Source organism: Manis javanica, chromosome 13 (genome assembly GCF_040802235.1).
Source record: "Manis javanica isolate MJ-LG chromosome 13, MJ_LKY, whole genome shotgun sequence".
NCBI classification, from domain to species: Eukaryota; Metazoa; Chordata; class Mammalia; order Pholidota; family Manidae; genus Manis; species Manis javanica.
Genome location: NC_133168.1, coordinates 61,193,619 through 61,216,278, shown reverse-complemented (window position 1 = coordinate 61,216,278; position 22,660 = coordinate 61,193,619). Strand labels below are relative to the sequence as shown.

At 33.2% G+C, this 22,660-nt stretch overlaps 1 protein-coding gene across 2 annotated transcripts in view; it reads right to left on the bottom strand.

The window, feature by feature from the left end:
* Window positions 1-3,838: 3,838 nt before the first annotated feature.
* The window catches only part of PEX3 (peroxisomal biogenesis factor 3), a 38,194-nt gene continuing 19,372 nt past the window's right edge, over window positions 3,839-22,660 (bottom strand). For both annotated transcript variants that reach the window (XM_037022015.2, XM_037022014.2), the window contains 9 exons: window positions 18,634-18,677; window positions 17,360-17,484; window positions 17,011-17,077; window positions 16,857-16,911; window positions 16,132-16,300; window positions 14,479-14,549; window positions 12,372-12,494; window positions 7,066-7,162; window positions 3,839-4,652 (listed from right to left, as the gene is read on the bottom strand). In XM_037022015.2, coding sequence (XP_036877910.1) covers window positions 4,569-4,652; window positions 7,066-7,162; window positions 12,372-12,494; window positions 14,479-14,549; window positions 16,132-16,300; window positions 16,857-16,911; window positions 17,011-17,077; window positions 17,360-17,484; window positions 18,634-18,677 — 835 coding nt within the window. In that variant the 3' untranslated portion in view covers window positions 3,839-4,568. The remainder of the gene's footprint in view (window positions 4,653-7,065; window positions 7,163-12,371; window positions 12,495-14,478; window positions 14,550-16,131; window positions 16,301-16,856; window positions 16,912-17,010; window positions 17,078-17,359; window positions 17,485-18,633; window positions 18,678-22,660) is intronic.

The window sequence follows — 22,660 nt, the reverse complement described above, 5'->3', positions numbered from 1 at the left end:
AATCTGTCAACTGCTTAAATTCCTACCCCCTCCATCTTTATCTTTACAAATTGAAATAAAGAGGAAAAATGGAAATATTTAAGCAAATTAGATATAGGGGTTAGTTAACGAGTAGCTATAAGGAAGCTAAATGACAAAATACAGCTCAGCATTCAGAGATGCTGATAAAATGCTTAATAACCAGGCAGATGAAGAAGTATGAGACTTATCTTGCTCACATGTGAAATATACTACAATTGGGTCCCCTAACAAGGATTTAAAAATATTCCAGCAAGTTCTTAGAATTATCTGTTGTCTGGAGGGCAAGAATCATAGTATGATAATTAAAAATCAGATCTCTCATTTCCTATTTTTAAGCCAGTAAATTAATTTCCTTTTCCCAAGAGTTACTAATAAGTATAAAATTGCCTTACTTGACTTATTTCACTGAGGATAATACCCTCTAGCTCCATCCATGTTGTTGCAAATGGTAGGATTTGTTTTCTTCTTATGGCTGAATAATATTCCATTGTGTATATGTACCAACTCTTCTTTATCCATTCATCTACTGATGGACACTTAGGTTGCTTTCATTTCTTGGCTATTGTAAATAGTGCTGCAATAAACATAGGGGGGCATATGTCTTTTTCAAACTGGGCTCCTGCATTCTTAGGGTAAATTCCTAGGAGTGGAATTCCTGGGTGAAATGATATTTCTATTTTGAGTTTTTTGAGGAACCTTCATACTGCTTTCCATAATGGTTGAACTAATTTACATTCCCACCAGCAGTGTAGGAGGGTTCCCCTTTCTCCACAGCCTCGCCAACATTTGTTGTTGTTTGTCTTTTGGATGTTGGCCATCCTAACTGGTGTGAGGTGATATCTCATTGTGGTTTTAATCTGCATTTCTCTGATGATTAGCAATGTGAAGCATCTTTTCATGTGCCTGTTGGCCATCTGAATTTCTTCAAAAATGCTAATCATGCATGCTCTATGGAATAAAAAAGTGGAGATATGGTACTACAACATAAAAAAGGAATGGAGGTAAGAAATAGGCATGCATTACAAAAAAGGAAATAGTAGAAATTAAGTATCACCTAGAAAAAGTGAAGAAAGTTAGAAATAAAATGGAAAAAACACCCAACTCCTATTAAATATTGTCATCTCAAAGATTTACTATTAAGTGGCAAAATTTTAATAATACAGGATTGTATTTCATTCTCAGTAAAAATACATCAATAAAGCACTTCAGTATAAAAAAGAAATTGCCTTACTTGAATTTAGTAACTCTGACTTTTCTTTAATGACTAGAGACATATCAAAGGCAAGCCAAACTAGATTATTAGAGAATAGCTAGACACTGGCATCATTTTAAATATGAATATCACTTTAAAGATTTTATCTCATATTCTTATGAATGCTGTATTGAACTAACAGTTATTTTAAAAGGTCAGGCTCTCAAATATGACCAAGACATGTTTTGCCTTTAGTTCACTTCAAATTTTTAAGTAAAAGACTTGGTTAGCTAAAAGTCTTCCTAAATTCCAAACAAATAAATGCTCAGATTAATTTTTATATATATACATAACAACAAACACACTTGTACAAGTTTGAAGGAAAAAAAAGTAGCTTTCAAGTACTCTCCATTTAACCAACTCACTAGATTAACTGATGCTCTCCATTCCTTGGAAAAGCATGCTGACTGATGCTAGGGTTAAGCTGCAGGCTCGTAGGCTTCTCTCTAGCATACCCTTCACTTTGATTTCTCCTTGCTGCAATGTATGTGTATCAAGGGTTAGTTGAGTGTGTTACTGTACTGGGTTGAATAGCATTCCCCAATAATTCATGGCCACTTGGAAGCTCAGGACGTGATCTTACTTGGAAATAGTGTAATTAGTGTCTTTGCAGATGTAATTAAGGTATTACGATCATACTGAATGTGGGAGGGACCTAAATGAGCTCATTCTGAGGAAAAACCCACAGACACAGAATAAAAGACCACGTGAAGACAGAGGCAGACCTTGGAGTTAGGCTATTACAATCCAAGGAACACCTGGGGCCACCAGAAGCTGGAAGAGTCAAGGAAGAATTGGAGAGATGCTTCCCCAGAGCCTTCCGAGGGAGCAGGGCCCTAATAACACCTTGGTTTTGGACCTCTAAGGGCCAAAAAGGTGAGAGAGTAAATTTCTGTTGTTTTAAGCCACCCAGTTAGTGGTAATTTGTTATGGAAGCTCTATGAAACAAAGTTACAACACTGATTTTACCATTTGAACTTTGTATCATGACTACATAGATTGATGGCATGAGCATGAAGAGTTGAAGTTTCTGTGAAAATCAAGTGTAATACTTTGGAAAGGTAGATAAAAATGTGTTGCTTAAAAAGATTAAGGTTAATTGTGGGCAAAACAGTTCTAAAAGATTGGGGGGAAATATAGTGAAAATCTATAATTCTGTATCCCTGGTTCATGACTATGTAATGTAATGCATGTGATTTGTAGAATAAAGGCAATTAGAACACCTAAAAACCAATCTATGCTGAAAATTCAGGTAGAAAAGGCCTGGATCCTATAGTAAATAATGGGCAAATAAAGCATATTTATATTTTATGTTGAAATATCGAAGAACACATATGCCATTAAAAAAAAAAAGATACCCTGCTTTAAATGACTTTTTGGGTTAACCAAATGTGGATAAAGTGAAGGTTCCTATGGCCAGGATTCTTACGTGGCCCTGGTCAGCTAGCTCACTACACATGTAGGCAATACGTTGCTATTGATTCTATGTAAAGAGCTCCACGTGACATGGTGGGAAGGCCTCATGGCTGCAGGAGAGCATAGGCTGGAGTGGTGGCAGTGCTGAGGACAGAGACTGAGACAGCTGCGGGGCAGAGAGGCCCAGAGGCAGAGACCGGCTTGCTGCATGCAGACTGGCTCTGAGTGGACAGGAGTCTAGTGATTGACCTGCCACCGTGGAAATAAAGTTGGGCAAAAACCCTTTCACCCCAAGAACATTCCATTGTCATTTTTTGGTCTCACTGAATCCATAGTGAACTTGCCTGGGGCATTGGTAAGACACCAAACAACTAAGGGTTCCAGACAAAAGGGCTCCTTATGTATTATTAGAAGACAAATTTGTAATGGCTAAGGCCAATTAGCTTCAAATAAATGTGGTTTTTACCTTGTCATCTCTTCAACTGCACAACTCTACAGATGCAGATGATTCTACTTGATAATTTTCAGCTGATCAGATTTCTGTCCTTACAAGGCCACACCTGTTCAGTCTCAAATTTTCCTTGCATGAAATCCTGGGTTAATATTGCTTGAAGAGATGCATGCCCTATTATTCACACATTCACTAATTTTTCAAAATGTAGTTTTTCTGAAATCCTATTAAAAAAATTATTTTGTCAAATTTTGAAAAGCAGCATTTGCCCTCCTCTCTACCTCTACATCTTTTTTTTTTTTCTTTTTAAAATATGCCAGATAGACACAGACTCTCTAGCACCTGGCTTCGGGCCTAACCTGGCCTTAGAAGAGACTTCACAGTCATTTTCTACCTTCTACTACTTGGTTAAATGTTATGTTGGAGGAACAGAGAATGATTTTACTTTCTTCTTAATATTACAGAAAATATATCTAATATACTGGTAATACATAATGATTCATGTTTCCTCACTGATTGCCTGTATAAATATTGAACTATAGATTTACTAGAAATAGTGAATTTTATCTTTTCAGAAGGAAATACTATTTATTTTTTTCTGAACAAAACTTTTAACTAGCATCCTCTCCCCAAATAATAGCAAAAATGCTATGGGACAAATAAATTAATGGCTGTAAAGTATTCACTCAACAAAACCATATTTTACCAAAATATTTTATTGCAATAAGATATTCACTGTGCTCAAAATCAATACAAAGTTAAGTTATTAAAATTATTTATATACAAATGAAACTATGCAGTTAACAATAGCTGTGAGTAGCATCAACACAATTTTAGCCTCTAAATCAATAACTTTTAAAGAATAGTAACAAAAAAACCTGCTGATCATGGCTGCTAAATTCATTTATTTCCATAATGAGTGAAGTCTTCCATCAGATAATTTAAAATAAATAATTTATTCCTTTGAAGAGTAACTGGAGAAAAGTCTCATTCACTCCTGTACACTATATAGTCCTGTTAACTTTGATTGAATAACATTATTTTCCAAATTTCACACCTATTTCCCAGATTCTTCCTCAGTGTTAATGTCAAAGTATACTACATCTTATATTAAAAAAATGTATCTATATTAGATTTTAGTCAGTTTGGAACTAATATCCATGGTGTTACAAATTATTAACAATTTTGATATTTGCACTGTGTATACTCATATATGCCTGCAAAATTAGCTAATGTGTTGATGACTTAAAAAAATATTAAAATGCCAAATAACTCTTATTTCATTGGGAAATGAAGAGTTTGATTAAGAATATATTTTTATTAGGCATTTTGATAACAAATCATTACCCTATATATAGTTGGATTTATTCAGTGTATTTTTAAAAGTAAATGAATCCTACTGTAGTTTTTCTTGAAGGATAAAAAGTATCATTTCTCCAGTTGTTGAGGAGTACTAAAAGCTTCATACACATTAGCAGCAAAGTCTTTCACTTGTTCCATCATCAACAGATCCTAGCAAAGATAACAATAAAACATAACAGTTTGTAAAAGTGTAGATAACTTTGAATTCTTTCCTGCAATCAGCAATGCAATTAATTTAACTCTAAGTTTTGAGGTGTTACAGCCCAAAAGAAAAGCATTTAATAAAAGGAGTATTTTTTCTTTTAATAAATTCTAGGAGGCATTTATTGTTGAGGTTCTTCAAAGAGGGATGGTGGCTATGGTAAGTATTTAAGTGTGACTATGAGTTGACCCAAAATAGTCTTCAAATGGACTTTTTGTTGTGTCAAGTGCTAGACAAGTATTTGTTGAATAAATAGTTATAGTACTAAAGATACAAGTCTAGACAGAGGTCCTTTTGCTAGAAGCTGCCATTATGTGTTTAAGATCTATTACTTTCTGGAAGACCTAACATAGGATATACATAGTACGTCACATATACACACATACATAAACCACACACATACACTTTAGAACAAAGGTTCTTAAGGGGTTTGTGAATGTAAAGATATGGAAAAAATTACATTTTATTTTCATTAACTTTTAACTAAAATCCAGCATTTCCTTCAATTATGAAATTAGGCTCTACACTGTGATAGTATTAGAAGCTTGTGAATTTGTCTTCAGTAGAAATCAGAAATTTTTGTATCATGTGATAGTTGTGGAACTTATATGAACTGCCATGAAATCCTGTTTTTAATGCATGAACAAAGAAGCAGGATTGCTATGTCATAAGTTTAATTTTAAAAAGTATTTTGAAAACTATACAATTGGTTTTCTTTAAAACCTATGTATTTTACAGTATGCATTTAGACATTATTCTGAGAAGGGGTCCCTAGGCTTCAGCAGGTTGTGAAAGGATCCACAACACTGGATCAGTTAACTGGCCCCTGTGAGCATCAGAGAAACAGGAAGTGAACTGTCTTTTCGTTTGTAATTTCTAAGTATTGGAAGAGGCAGCTGAACTACAGGTATGTCTTGATCTCAACAAATTCATGGTTACAGTCTCTGAAGATCACTTGGTATTTTAACTCATAGAAATTATAGTTTAAAAGACTGGTGGAAATCTTGCCAATCAATGCAGTATATACATTTAATCTATACTCAGTCACACTAAAAATATTTTCTAAACACTAATATCAATGATGTTTTTGCTAGATTGAAACATTTTGTTTCATTATCAGTCATGCAGATATTAATGTAGTATGTAAACTACTTAAGCATTAAAGCTGTGGTAGTATATTACATTTGGCTGTATTTACCATTGAAAAATCTGTCAAGATGAACAGCTTACTGATGAAGCCAGAGACTTACATGAAAGAAGAGAAATGTAAAGTTAAGGTTTAAGTGCTAGAAGTTACAACTGTTTTTTTCCATCTGGTGTACATGTGAAAATTAAAATTTAACTGCAAATTTAAAACAAAGTAAAGTTTTAATTTAAAAATATTGAGCTTAAATTAAGCTTAAAATGAAGTGAAATGAGATGAGCCTTATTCACCCTTCCTCCTGCAATATGATGCCCATGTCTCATGGTGAGAACGATGACACAGAAGACTGAGGGCACAGTGAGGGAAAAGCAGCATGTAAGTGAGAAGCTAATGGCACTATGCAGAGAAAGGAACAAATGCAACCAGTAGTCTCAGTGCTCGTCACATTACTGAGTAGAAGGTACGCAAAAGATATGCTGCTAACCAGCCTGAGACAAACGATAGAGAGAAGACGCCATCTTTACCCTGAGGCTGAGGGTCTTCTCTCACTGCCTGTTCCTGGAGTAGTTTGGAATTGAGGTGCACTGCAAGTCATTTTTTATGTCTGAGAGTTTCCAAGTTTGCAAATAACCCAGAAAAAAAATTACGTGGATTCAAAGTTATTCTTGTAGTAACATCAGTCTTGCTTAATGCAATCCAAAATGCTTTCCTAAAAAAGCATGGAATTAAAGGTAGTCTAGTCAAAATTTAATAACTCACTGTCTATGCAACTTTAAGTGAGCAGATTATTGATGAACTATTAGTAATTACACTTATTACTAAAATGCTTTACTTCTTCACAAAAATCTTTGTTTCCCTCAAAATTTGAGGAACCAGAACATTCATTTGTCCTCAGACTCAATCTTACTATTAACAAAACTTCATGTAAAACATTAGCACTATAAATTCAACTGACTACTAGAGTATATCTGAACTAAAATGCAGTCTAACCTAGCAGCTGTTGGACTAGAACACAAGAAAGATATTCTCAACCTTGTAAATTTGCCATGAGGCATCCTTACTCCTTGGGGGCATCCTACCACACTCTATATGTGGCTTCAAGTTTTTGGTTTCTTTGAACAAATATAACAGGAGGAAAGTGTAATTTTATGTCAGACAAACATGACCATAACCCCAAATACAATGGTTTTAATAATAACCCCAAGTTTTCTTCTTACCTGAACAAAATGACTAGGTGTTTCACTGCAAACTGAATGGATCTGTCCATTTATTATTGGAATTATCTTAGCTAAAGGCAGGCTGACACTGGAAAGACTGAAAAATCATCACAGTAATAATTATTTTCTCAACTAACTTATAGAAATTTAACATTTTAATTATAAAAGCAATATAAAGGTCCTTGAAGAATACTTAAAGAAATATTTATTAAGGAAAAAATAAAAATCAACATAATTCTATAGAAATAACTATAATTGGTAACTGACATCATGGTTAGATTGTAATTTTTTACATTACCTATGCTGTTTTTTTATTATAAAACTATAACCTCCGAAACAATACTGTTTGGCATTTTTATTAATCTTATAAGCATTTCCCCATCTTATTAAATATTCTTCCAGTTTCTGTCTGCTTTAAATGATTATATAGTAATCTATCTTTTAGCTATGATAATTGTATCACTGGCTCTCTGGAGTTGGGCACTTAAGTTTTTGTCTAATTTTCTTTAACATAAATTACTCTTCGTATTAACATGGAGTTACTGAGCCAATGAGTATGAATGTTTTAAAGTTTATGAGGTATACTGCCAGATGCCCTCCGCTTCACCAACAGTGAGGATACCTGTTCCATAATTAGCCTTCTTTCTGCGTCAAATTATCTTTTAAAAAAATCTTTATGTCTGAGTGCTGAAAATGGTATCTTGGTTTTAGTCTGTATTTCTCTTAATTACTAGCAATGTTGACTGTTTCTTCCCCCTACTTCATGAACTGCACCATTATCTATCTGGCAGTGTAAGCACGAAACCTGAGTAATTATGCTTGGCACTTCTTTCTCCCACCTGTCCTCCACAATTTTAAATATTTTCTTGGTGTGTCTACTTCTCCCGCTTCCCAAACCTAGTCCAAGCTAAGCATTATCTCTTGTCTGGACTACAGCACTGGACCTTCTAACTTTTAAGTGCTCAATAAACATTTGTTGAGAAAATGAGTACATATTATGTGTGATTATGTATGATAGAACGACTGTTAAGTGATGAAACTAATTTTTGTGTGTGGGTTATAGACTTAAGTTTATTACATTCAATATAATACTTTATCCGCTTAAGCCGAGGGCTACACTAGAAATTTCCTTTTAAATATCATGAAAATCCTGAAATCATAATTTCATAGTATCTAACCAGTGTGTTATGCTGAAATTTGAGGCAATACTAAAAAGAAAAAAGGAAGTGGGAGATTTATGCATTACTGAGGAAATCAGGCATTATTCTCTTTCATGATAACTTTGTAGCATTTTTTAAGATTCATCATTTTTTTTTTTACTTGTTTGATGTCTCTCTTTATATAGAGAGAATTTCAATAGAAATTGAAGCTACTGCTACCATACAAAGTCTATGAGATTAGGTACCATGTCTATCTTACTATATTATCCCAGCCTTAGTAAAGTGCCTGGTGCATAGTGTATGCTCTATACATATTTGTTGAATGAATTAATAAAAGCCTGCATTTATCCATTGCTGTGTCCCACCCCAACTTCCACTTTCTCAAGTCCTTCTTTGCAAAGCAATCAAAGTGATCCTACAGTGTAAATACCATGTCACTCTCAGGACAGTTCTCTAGTGGCCCCAACAGCATGCTCAAGCTGATAACTGTAATCTGAATGTCCTGAATTCTCCAACTTATCTCACCACATTTTTCCCTAGTTCTCTCTCTTCAGGACCACAGCAGCCTTCTTCCAGAACCTCAAGTATAGCTGGGTCCTCCTATTTTCAGTCTTTCCCTTGTGGCTTCTGTCCTGAATGTCAACTGCCCCATTCCTGTCCAAGGACATATCTAATAGTTGCTCCTCTTTTACATTGCAGTTCAAATTGTTTCCTCAGGGAATTCTGTTTGACTTTCCACATTTGTTCAAATACTTCTATTATATATTCTTTTCTTTTATAATACTTAACATAGTTTTTACAATTATGTTTATTGTCTATTTCTCCTTCTAGGTTGTAAGATCCATGAGGACACAGACCTAGTACAGTTCCTGATACAAATAGATGTTGGACAAATGGACAAATTGGCAATTTCTATGAATTATCTCTTTGTGTTTATGAACATTTCTTTCTTTGGGTGTTTCCTTCCTTAACTGATGTGTATAAAATACTACTAACCTCTCTGTATGACATATATGTTTTGCAAACATTTCCCCAACATATTATTTGCATTTAATATTGATTATAAAGCTAATAAAGTTATTTGATCTGTAAGTTTTAAGTTTTAGATCAAACCTATCATTTCCTTATATAAAATTCTTTACTTAGAAAGACTTTCTTCATCCTGAGATCAGACAAATATTTACCTGTTTTCTACCAGTTCATTTACTTTAGTTTTTACTGTTTAAACCTCCTGGATTGTTTTTGCTACATGTATGGTATTAAAGGACTTTAACTTATTATTTTTATAATAGTTCATTGTAAAATGACTGTCTTATCAACACTTATATATGTTATATCTCTCTTCCTCCCTTTCACCATATGCTAATATCCTGTATATTTTAGAACCTGTTTCTGGATTTTATATCCTATTCCACTGATTTATCTGTTTTATGAGTAACATATTGTACAAATAACAGCACCCTATATATTCCATAGGGAAAGTACATTCATTGCTCTACTTTTTAAATAAATTCTTGAATATTCTCAGTCCTTTATTCCTCCTGATTACCTTCAGTATTAAATTTTCAGTTTCAAAAATATAAAAGTAACCACCCTCTAATCCCATATGGGATTTTGATGGTACTTTGACTACATTCATAAATGAATTCTGGAAGGCTAACTTTATAGTCAGTTGATTCGTCTATTGCTTCTAAGTATAAAACCTTATTACCTTCACATAATGATAATTTTTCTCCTTTTCCAAAACTGATAATCATTTTCTGAAGAATTTAACTTATAAAATCAAGAGTTAACTAACAGTTTATTATATATTAATACATGTTCAGCAAGTTTTCTATTTGCAAGTAAATATGTAAAAATCAGTGGTGTTCCTGAATTTGGTTCTCAAAATTGGTCATTTCCTAGCCTTACTGCACTGGTTACAATGATAATGATGCTGAGTAAGTATGTCAGGAGTGACCGTCTTTATATTGTTTTTGAATTTAATAGAAATAATTTTAGTATTTACTATAAAGTATGATACTTGCTTTTGATGTCAAATATTCTTTTAACAGTATAAAACATTTTTATTTCTAGATGTTTTATCAATAATAATTAGTTTTACTGAATGCCTTTTCAGCAACACTGAAGATGGATGTTTGTTTTTTGTCCTAATAACCTATTAATGTTATGGATTACTATAACAGCTTTCTTAATGTTTCAACCCTCCTTGCATTCTTAAAATACACCATAATTAATTACAGTGCTGGAGAATAACTAAAAATTCTAGGCTCTAATGTGAGACAGAAAGAGTGGTATTTGGGTTTACTACTTATTAGTTGTTTGACCACAAATTATTTAGTTTTTCTCTTAGTTTCCTCACCTGTGAAAAGAGGAAAATACTAGTTCTTACTTCCTAGGGTTGTCTTAGAATTCCATAAGATAATGTTCTGAAAAATACCTGTCCTTCCACTTGGATAAGGAAAAAGTAAGTACAGTTAATACTACTGCTGCTATATATTTCTGGACTTCATTTTGGTATATTTTATTTAGGACTCTTATGTCTATATTCATGCTTTAAGTTTGTATTCTATTGGGTTATTACAGTGATAAGAAAGCTTTTGATTTTTAAATATTTATTACATCTATTTTAACACATACATGTTATTTGTGTATTATCTATATAGTACATAAATATATACATATATATAAAAAATACATAATTTGAACTTTTGTTAGTTTGCATCACTTTTCAGTTGATTTGAGGGTTCTAAATTATTAACTGTAGTACATATAATGAGATTTTGTCTCTGACAATAGTAAAAGTTTTTTTTTAAATTTATTGTGGTGACTAGAAATTTCAGATGTTAAACAAGAGGAATGACTATAGGCTTAGTGGGAATGTTTCTAGTATATTGCATCATGGGGTATGAAGTTGGTTATTGACATGAAAGAGAAAAATTTAGACTGGAACTATCTACTGAATGCCTAGCGTGTGTAATGAAATACCAAAAGGCGTGAGAGAGTCTCTGATTTTGAGAGGTGGCTTACAATGTACCTAAGGAATAAGAATCTAGTTCAAGGTAAAACATGTAGGATGTACATGGAAGTATAGGTAATGAGTACTACAGGAGTTCATAAAAGGAAGACTATCAGCAATTGATGTGACTGTAATGTACTTTTTATAATTCTTAAGGGTGTTAAGAGCAAGCATTTGTTCATGTTAAACTATTATAAATTTTTGTTACCACTCATGAAATACCTAATACTTTGCTAGGTAGAGATTACACTGAAATTTTATATTTGTATAATTTAAAGAATTTCTAAAAAAGATTTTAGGATGCTATTTAAATTGCTTCAGAGAATAAATTTTATGGGCTTAAGCATTCCAAATCCCCAATGTTAACTGCAAATTATTCTTTTTTGCATAAAGAAGGGCCCCAGAGAATTGGGCAAATAATCTTTTGCCCTATGTTTAAGAATTAAATTGGATATTGCACTTCTTTACAGTATCTCAGTTACTATTTCCCCTAATTTTAATGGGTAATTTTATAGTCAGTTAACATTGATTTAGTACCTATTATTTTAGATTTGATTTAAAATGCTGTGAAATAGAGGTTCTTAAAAGATCCATAAACGCTCATGATTAGTAACAATTATACTAACTAAATATTTCCAATCCTACAATATGGGCTGAATATCAATACTTTTATACAGTTGTAGGAGATAATCCATCAAATGGGAATCTATATGAATGACTGGTTATTATAACGGCTAAAGTACTGAATTATGTAGATCAATTATGGCTTGCAGTACTGGAATGATAATAGAGAACACATTAAATCTTAAATATATTCACAGTTTTGTATTATAACGCATTTAAAAAAACCCCAATAATTGGAATTTGGGCTATATGTAGCTGTCACAAGTTAAGTACTTCTATATAGTGGCAACATTTTTGGAAGAAATGAAATTTTTAAGTTTGAATCCAGAAGGAGCTTCAACTAGTGAAGGAGTCATTGGTTTAACAGTTTATTTTTTGAAAAATGAATAATCAAATTTATTCACTAACTTTTTTTGTTACCTGGAACAAAAGATAAACAAATACAAAACACTAATTTATTAGAGTGTTCATTAGATAGATAACATTTTTACATGTCATCTTACCTATTCATAGAGTTACCACATTGCAAGTCCTGTTCTGTAGGTCGAAAGAACTCAGCCATGTTGTCTAGCAGTCTACTAAAACCTCGGTTTAAACAGGTATTCAAAACTGTACTGAAATCTGGACTACACAAAATGAGAAGTATAAGTTACTTTTTAGATTCTCAAAAGAAAAGGAAATAAATTTAATAAATATGTGGTTACCTTTGATAGCCACCAACATTTCTAGTCACAATCTAGTTTTTATAGTCTAAAACATTATAAAAATATATCAAGAAGTCAGTCTTTAAAAATTAAGCATAACAAGTGAGTTTAGCACAACACAATGAGAATATACATCCACTTACATTAGTTAGCACTTTGTACAATGTATTTTTTAAAATATGAATAATTGTATTACTTCTCTTGAGGAAACTCTTGAGGAATCCTCTTATGGTCACAGACTGTATTGCTTACATACTCTGTCATGACATCCCAGTGAGAGAGAAAACTGTATTTTACTTGTCATGTACAGGTGAGGAACTGGATAAGTGAGGTTTGAAGGAATTTGTCAAAAATATGAAATAGGTAAATGAAAGAGTCAAAATTTGAACCCAGGCCTTTCTAATCTTAAAGTTCAAACTCTTTGTTATACCATATTAGTACCTCACAGAAACTCTTTGATATAAAGATAGTGTATGTGTGCTATGAAAGTTAGAAAATGCCTAGTTGAACATATTAGTTCTAGCCTTGACATATATAAATCTCAACCCAGACTGATTTATGGGATTGGAGAGCTAGGGTTATAAACTTGGGAACTACTAGCACACAGAGAGTAGCTGAAGCAATGGAATTGCGTAAGAATGCTTGGGGCAGTTGAGGATGAAAAAAGAATAAATAACTGTTTAAAGGAAAGACAGACATAGAGAAACCTAAGAAGAAATTATCTGAAAACTGGGAGAAAAGTTAGGAAATTAAATGGGAGCCATATTAGAAAAGAATTTCAAGAAAGCCTTGATCAATGGTGTCAATTATCAGAAAGGTAAGATGAACATCACAGGTGCCCTGGATTTGGCAAGAGATCACAGATGACCTTTTCTAGAGCTTTGTGGAGTGACCTGGTGGAAACCTGAATAACAAAAAGTGGAGGTCACTACTACGGGAAAGCAAGGGATGAGAACTTGATGGACTCAGATTTCAGTAGTTGACTTAACCTAACAATTTGCTGATTTCTTCAAGACCATAAAAAAATATTATAAGCAGAAGATATAATTTCCTCAGAAAATAGAACTAGATAAAATGGTCTTACACCATCTTGAATTTAAAAGAAACTTCAATATTTTAATCACTTAAGAGCAGGTGGGCAGGACTGGTGTAACGACTCAGATTTTACACTGATAAAACTGCCTCAAGGAGTTTAAGTGGCTCAGCTAAGGCTGAACAGTTAATGAATAGCAGAGCCAACCTTGAATCTAGGTCTTCTAGTTTTCTAATACAGAGTCTGGTGCTTTTTCCATTTTGAACACTCTGGCTGTCTGGGTTATTTAAAATAGTAATCTCAATTTGTGGAATATGTGAAATTTTTATCATTCGAAGTTTTAGGAACACTATAGTCTATTCTGAAAGGGTTAGTAGCTCTCAAAATTGAGTGTGTGTGTACATTAGCATGTGTGCATATGTGCATATACATGAGGATTAGCCTGAGATGGCTGGCTCCGGCTCATAAGACCATCTCTTCTCAACTCCCCAAGTCAGCACTGAGGGACTTCAACTTGATATTCAGAACTGCTGTGGCTACAATTTCAGTTTCAGGTTTTTTTTTTTTTAAACAGAGGTAGTTTTTAAAATATTTACTAATATATACTGGGTATATCAAAGTCACCCTTGAAAACTTTTCTCAAGATATAAATGCTTAACTATCTTCCAGTCCCTCGACTAGTATATCAGAATCTCAGGCCTGGGAAGTAGGTGAGCAAGGCATGGGAAATCCTACCTAAAGGCGGGGAGTAGATTCAGAATTTAATTTTAACAAAATATTATATTGAATATGCTGTTCAAGAAAAACTAAAAAATGGTCATAAGTACAACCAAAATAGAGACACAGGTTTTCTGTTACATACAGTATACATACCTTTCCAACATGTCTCTAGTTTCATTGAGTAGTTTAATAGTGGTAACATCTCTAGGAGAAAGCCCACAGGCCTGTGAAATTAAAATGTCATACTTCAGGCTTTCAAATATTAGCACGGGGTTGTGATGAAACTAATCATATTAACAAACCCAGAGTTCATGACATCTAAAAGTCTGCACTCTATCAACAACCAAAAATGTTAAATAGTAAAAAACTGGAAAGGTTCATGTGTATAGGTAAGTAGTAAGTAAAATTATACTTTGTAAGATCTTTGTGTATCTGGGACCTCTTGGACACATTTCTAGAATATATTTACAAAGAAAAAAATAGTCTTTGAGGCTGCAGAGGTCTGTGATTTTTTTTCTTTTATTGGTAAGACATTTTATCAGGATATATACGTGCCTTTTTTCATCAAATCTAGCCTATTTTGGGGCTCTGTTTTTTTTTCCAATCTGAAGTTTCAGGGTTTAATTACATTCAGGTTAAGATTTATTCCCTCAATCTTTTTTTCATCTGTTCTTTTGAGTCATATTCTTTCAAATCATTTTCTTTCTTTAGTTCCACCACTGAATTTTAAATTTTGGAAACTGTTTTCATTCCAGAAAGCTTTTTTAATACCCTTATTTCATTTCTTAGAGATACTAAGTTGCAAGTAAGTTTTCTCCTGTTCTTTCATTAATTCTGTCCCATCTGTTCTGTTGTTCAGTTTAGCCTCCATCCTGTAGGGCACAGCCATCTTCAATATGTGCAATACTTTTTTGGCCTGCTCATGAATGTAGGGTTACTGAGCACCAAAAAAGGTCTACCTTTAGGGTCTCTAGGAGAGGGTAACCTGCAGGTAATGAAAAACATGGCAGTTTTTTGTTCTAACAGGGTATGGCATAGGGGCCTCCCCGCCTAAGGCTGCTCTAATTGTCAAGTGAGAGATATTTTCTTTCAACTGCAAAGAATGGGTGTAACCCAGTACATATGAGCAAACCAGTAATTATTTGTAAGTGAGGTATATAACCTACAATCTTTGGCATGGTTATTACTCTTAATCAATGAATAACATAAATCACAACTGCCCAGGACACACCAGTATGTAGCAACATCATAGTTGATAATTGTTAGATTAGGCCATCTTTGTTTTTCAACTGGATGACTGTAACTTCCTTCAGTCTATTTTGATGTTGCCACGATTGATTTATTTTAAAAAGCAAATGTGATTGTGATACTGGCCTGTTAAAACTTACCTTTGTCTATAAACTGAAGTTCAGATTCTTTATATTGGCATACAAAGCTCTTCACAATCACGTCCCAACTCTCAGCTCTGTGTTCTGCTACTTGATATCATACAAAAATCCTCTAGTCACCTGAATTGGTTTTCTAAGTTCTCCAAGTGTAATGAACTGGTCTTACTATTTTATATGTCACATACCTAATAACCAATAAGAATTTGCTAAATATCTAAAATTATAAATGTTTCTAACTACAAATCAGTCACATTTGCAGTTTGTTTTCTAAAGTAATGAGGTTTTGTTCTAAGTTATTGAAATATGTCTTTTAATTACTTCCCTTTCAAGAAACTCAGAAATCTTAATTTTAAGAGATAGAAAAAAAAGTTTACAGATAAAGTAAACTAGTTTATTTAAATGATTATGTATTAAGTACCTGAACTGCCAATGGAGTTTCTTCATCTGGCATCATATAATGGCATAATAAAGATTTGGATCCATCTTTATTAATCCAAGAAGAAGATTTATGCTGCTCAATGAGATTTCTGATTTCTTTTAGTTTTTGCTCCAAGTCCAAAAGGGACAAAGAATATTTAAGTGAAACACTAGAAAGAGAGGAAAGGGACTTGGGATAAATTGAAACTATACAATGCATCCTACACACACTCTTTTCCCAACAGGTTACTATCTGAGGTTGTTTTATCCCATCAAACCTGAAACTGCTGACTGTAAAATCACTAGGGTAAATTAAGAAATCAGCCATCATTTGAGTCATTATTATGCAAAGACAAGAAAAATCCTGCTGCAGATTTCACAAGAAAATTCCCACTGTAATTACAGATATTACTAGTATAAATTGGAGATAAAAGCCTCAGAGGCAGATTTTAAAGAAGGTCTTTTATCTTATAACTCAACTATTTCTAGTTTATTTGGAAATCAATCAATAAACAATATCACTAAAACTTTCCCCTTAGTATCAAAAAGTTGACACTAATGAAGAAAATGAATTCCACAATCAAACACCCCAGAGCTGTGTCTGTATTAGGTTACAAAGAATTTCATACACCACCATGTCAAGTCACCAGCTTTACTAGAACAATTCCAATTTTTCTTTCATTCATCAGAATGAGGAAGTCAGAAAAGCCCAAGCAAAATGCCTACCTTCCTAAAATCTTCTGCACAGCTTGTTTAATGACAGTGATCAATTCTGTCAGGCCTGTTAAGGAAAAACATAAAAGCCTTGTTCACATTTTAAATTCCTCAGCACAAGTGAACAAATTAAAATTAGTATACAAATCAAAAATAAGAATCTTACCATCTCCAAGGAGGTGCTGAATACTTGATAAATATTGCTGTTGGACATCTGGGGGAGCAAGAACGGTCTGTATGACATAGAAATAAGCTTAAATTACCCATTATTAGTAAATAAATATTATTTACAGTACAACTTGAGCTGAGATTTTTAGAATTTGAAATGATAGGAAAAATATTCTTTAATACAAAAATTTTAAAGTTACAAAATAAGTTTCAAAAATAATGCTAAAAGTTTACAATCACCTGATATACAAATATACTTATTTTATATAAATTATCAGCATAAAGAATATGCAGTTGAATTTTGAACCCCTTGAAAGAAAAAGCATGTCTAAGTCTACTAAACTTACGGTGCCATTTTTGCCAACTGCTGCATTATCCAGGTAAATATATCCACCGATTATGTTTAACTGGACCCGCAAAAGAACAACCAGCATACAAGTACTATATACAGCTACAATACTTCTTGTGAAACCTTCACAGAGAAAAGAAAGCCATTTGGTACTATTATTAAAACACAAAAAATGTGTAAAATCATGAACCATCCCTATGGTTATTTTTTCATGAGATGACTTTAAAAATACATTTGTGAAAGTTTCAAGTACAAAACATATCAATTCAAAATATTTCACAGACTATACTTAAAACTTGTTTAATATAAATTATGATCATCTCTTACTTCAAACAATAACCAATAAAAACAATAACCAATTTGAGTGAAGGTAATATGCTGTTAGCTTAGAAAGGGGAGTAAGAAAGGACTGGGGAGCACTGAGAGTAGCAGCCTCAGAACTCTCGAGTTGTTCAGAAAGCTAGAGTAAGGAAGTATGTTCAGAGTAAGGGAAAAGGGCCAATCATGGGAGAACTCAAGGTTTCAATGGCAGGAAAAGGAGGATGAGTCCTTTAAAGGTCTGGAGAAAGATACAGAGAGAGGTAGCTAAGAGGTCTAGGAGGAGGAAAATGTCCAGTGGATTTGGCCACATGGAAGTTACTGCTGATTCTTGTGAGATCTGCTTGGGTGGAGACACAGGAGGGGAAGCCAGGCTGTAGGGTGCCAAAGAGTGGGAGTGAAGAAAAGGTAACACAGAGATCTTTGGTATTACATCAGGGGTGGCTGAAAGGAAATACAGGGTACCACAAAGGTTTAACTTATTTTCAAACAGGCAAAGCTTAAGCATGATCTAGTTGATAAGGATTGGTTGAATGTTTGGGAAAATGTAGGAATAACTGATAGTATGAAGTTCTGGGTCATCGATATATATGCCCCAGAGCAGCATTTTGTTTCTAATTATTATCACCAATGAAAGTTTGCATAGACTATCATAGTAAAGTTACTATCTGGATGGAATGAAAATTTTGAAGTGTAATCTTGCAGGTATTATTACATAATATGGGCATATATAGTCTAGGATAAGTTTATATATTATCATAACAATAGCACTAATAATACCACTGCAATCACTAACATTTACTAAGTATTTTCTGAGTAGACATTGATCTATGTGCTTTATGATAATTATTTAATCCTGACAACTCTTTGAGGTAAAGAAGTGTCATCCACAAAAAAGTTATCCCTTTATAGATATTCTAAGGATGTACTGTCATACAGAATAGGAAGGCTTACTTATTATCTTCAGATCCTCCCATATTTCTAGCTTGTTTGAAGGCCTAAAGAAAAAAAAAATCAGAAAATAATAATCAGGCAATCTACAAGAAAATGTGGAACTTCACAGCTCTCTGTTTAATTATATTTTATTACAGGATAACTGCAGAAAACAAAGGCCACAAGTTACAGTAAAAAAATAATCATCATTTCAGTAACCCATGATAACCAGTTCATTACTACATAGGTATACATCCTAGTCTTTTTCCTCCTTCTGAACATATGCATGCATGTATTATAAAATTGTATAGGAAAAGCAACTGTTTTTTCTTCTCTCTACCATTTTACAATGAAGTAGATCCTATTATCCTTCAAAGATAAATAATGGAGTACTTTTTGTTTTAAAGTATCATTATAAACACATGAATTTAAATATATATTTGATGTATTTCAGCCTATTATAGTTATTACTTTTATTGATGTTTAAATTGTCCATCTTTGACCACTGAGGGAAATATTCAGGTTCATTCCTGAACCTTTTTGACATGACCCCCATTAGTGTTTGATAGCTTTATTGTTTACTGACACAAAAAGTTGTTCTGGGTTTTATCTTGTTCAGTTCTTGCTACAGACCTGAATCACCCATTTCTCCATCCTGGCTTCCTGAAGTGGGGAATGGAAGTCTGAGACTGCCACCTTTGATGAAGGATATTCATTGCTACTGTGTAGGTCATTACTTCTAGGCCTTTTCAGTAGACTAAGGCAGTAAATATGTGTGCATGTTTATTATTCATATAAACATATGAATATTTATCTATTCAAAGAGATAAAATACATCATGAATTCACATTGATACTTGTAATTCAAAATTAGTACAGTAGGGTTTTCAACTTCATTTCACTGATCATTTATCTGTATTTCTTTTAGCCCACACTAGAAATTAGTGAAACCAACATAATTACTAATTTGCTTTGTCCCTCACTCTATGCACAATAGTCAGAAATAGCAAAATAAATACTGAAAAGGTTTTTGGTTTTTCAATTCTGCGTGCCCTAAGAGTGTACAACTTTCTGTGTTAAAGTCACCTAGCATAGTTTCTGTCTTTGTGGTTATACCACCAACTAGATACATATTTATGTTAATTAATTTTATTTATTTTACTATCACTTTTTAGACATTTTTTAAACATTAAATATTGTTTCATAAGTAAAATATTTATATGGTTCCAAATTTAAATTTATACAACACAGTATATTCAAAGAAGTCTGTTCCTATCCCCCTTTATTCTCTCCCTTCCTCATAGGTGACTATTAAAAAAATGTACTTTAACTTGCCATTGTTTTGCTTTATTTAAGTAAATGTATATATATATATTCATATCTGCTTCCTTAGATAAATGGTAGCATATTATACACATTTTTCTTTACCTTTAAAATATAACAATATATCCTGGAGATCATTCCATAGCAGCACACAGGTAATAGTCATCTTTTTTTTTTTCTTAAACCACAGCATAGTAAGTCCACAGTGTGACTACACCATGTGGATGGAGTTTAGTGGTTTCCATACCACTTACATGGAAGGACCAGTATTTTTTTCTTTCTTATTTCCAAACTGTCATAGATCAATACTTTTGTAAAATTCAATGAAAATAAATTACTATAAAAATGAAATAAAAAGTCATAAAGATATATAAACTATAAGCCCATATTCTTTATTTGATATTCATACATACATTTATATTTTAGTAAGTTGAGCTGCCATTACAACTGTGGGATATTACTAGCTTCTTATCTTTCTTTGCTACTGAACAGATTCTAGAGCTTCCATTACTCCTTCCTTAGATGGCACAGGTTCAGAAGATATGAGTACAGACTGCAAAGTACCGCTATTGCACCTATAAGCCAATGCTGAAGCCTTGGGTGGAATGCCATATTTACTCTGATTAAAATGGGGTCCAACTAAAATTGAAGGTGTTTTAATGCAAGTAAATCACATTTTCTTTTGACTGTCACTTCAGAGAAATTTCAAAGTGTTTTTTTTATATAAATCCAAATGAAATAAGAAAACAGCAGTTCAAAAACTTCAATATAGGAAGTACTTAATAGCAGTCTGTGGAAGGACAAATTAGGGCATTTTTCTTGGATCTATTTATTTGGGGTGATGTGTTGAGAGAGGACAGAGAAACAGCCACCCAGGACATTTCTTCAGGTTGGCATCCACCACCACTAGACCTTAAAAGTAGATTTTTTTTTTCCTGTAATAGTTTAAGGGTTTATTTTATTATTTTTATTTTGGTATCATTAATGTACAATTACTTGAAAAGCATTATGGTTACTAGACTCCCCCTATTATCAAGTCCCCCCCATATACTCCATTACAGTCACTGTCCATCAGTGTAGTAAGATGCTATAGAATCATTACTTGTCTTCTCTGTATATACTGCCTTTCCCATGTCCCCTGCCCCCCACTACATTATGTGTGCTAATCATAATGCCCCTTTTTCCCCCTTATGCCTCCCTTCCCACCCATCCTCCCCAGTCCCTGTCCCTTTGGTAACTGTTATTCCATTCTTGGGTTCTGTGATGCTGCTGCTGTTTTGTTCCTTCAGTTTTTTCTTTGTTCTTATACTCCACAGATGAGTGAAATGATTTGATACTTGTCTTTCTCTGCCTGGCTTATTTCACTGAGCATAATACCCTCTAGCTCCATCCATGTTGTTGCAAATGGTAGAATTTTTTTCTTTTTATGGCTGAATAATATTCCACTGTGTATATGTACCACATATTCTTTATCCATTCATCTACTGATGGACATTTAGGTTGCTTCCATTTCTTGCCTATTGTAAATAGTGCTGTGATAAACATAGGGGTGCATATGTCTTTTTCAAACTGGGCTCCTGCATTCTTAGGGTAAATTCCTAGGAGTGGAATTCCTGGGTCAAATGGTATTTCTATTTTTAGTTTTTTGAGGAACCTCCATACTGCTTTCCACAATGGTTGAACTAGTTTACATTCCCACCAGAAGTGTAAGGAGGGTTGCCCTTTCTCCACATCCTCACCAACATTTGTTGTTTTTTGTCTTTTGGATGTTGGCCATCCTAACTGGTGTGAGGTGATATCTCATTGTGGTTTTAATTTGCATTTCTCTGATAATTAGCGATGTGGAACATCTTTTCATGTGCCTGTTTAGACCTTAAAAGTATATTTAAACTTACAAGTTAAAAGATAAGTAAGTTCTGAAGACCTAATCACACCACATGGTGAGTACAGCCAGTCATAATGTACAAGTGTACAATTGTACACTTGAAGTTTTAAGTAAACCTTAAGTGTCTCATCACACACACAAAAATGGTAACTATGTGAGGTGATGGATATGTTAATTAGTTAGATTGTGGTAATCATTTCAGTGATTTCACATTTTCAAAGAAAATGAAAAAGATTCATCTTATTATCATTTTAAAGATTCTTATTCCAAACCTAAGTAGAAAAGCAGAGAAAAACACTTTCTTTGCAAAAATGTATTTCAAATGATTTGTCTGATGGAAATCAACTTCAAGTTAAATACAAGATTATTTAATGTCACTAAAGTACCTGTTTTAAGAATTAAACTAATCTTGTCGAAGTATTCTACCTCTCCTGTGAAGGAGGAGGATGTCTAAGATTCTTGGCCATTGAAACTTGACTGCCATTTTTCAATCTTCAGTAAGAATGCCAAGTATTGGAAACAGTGATGGATGTTTATTTCCTATTATAAAACTGAAAAAATAAGACCAGCAAATCTGTTACTTCTTTCTGATTGGTTATCATAATTAGTTTAAAGAGAAAATTAAATTGCTTGACTTCTATGAATCCAGAGTTGACTGAAAACCAATAGAGAAGCAGTCATAAAATTACAGGCCTTATTACATCATGCAAGGGCTCAAGCCTCTTCTTATGCAAATATTTTTGAAATGGATTGCAAATAGTAATTTCATTATCAAAAGGAAGACAAGAAAAAAATAACATTGAGATATTTAAAGAGGAAACAGTGAATAAAGAAAACTGTT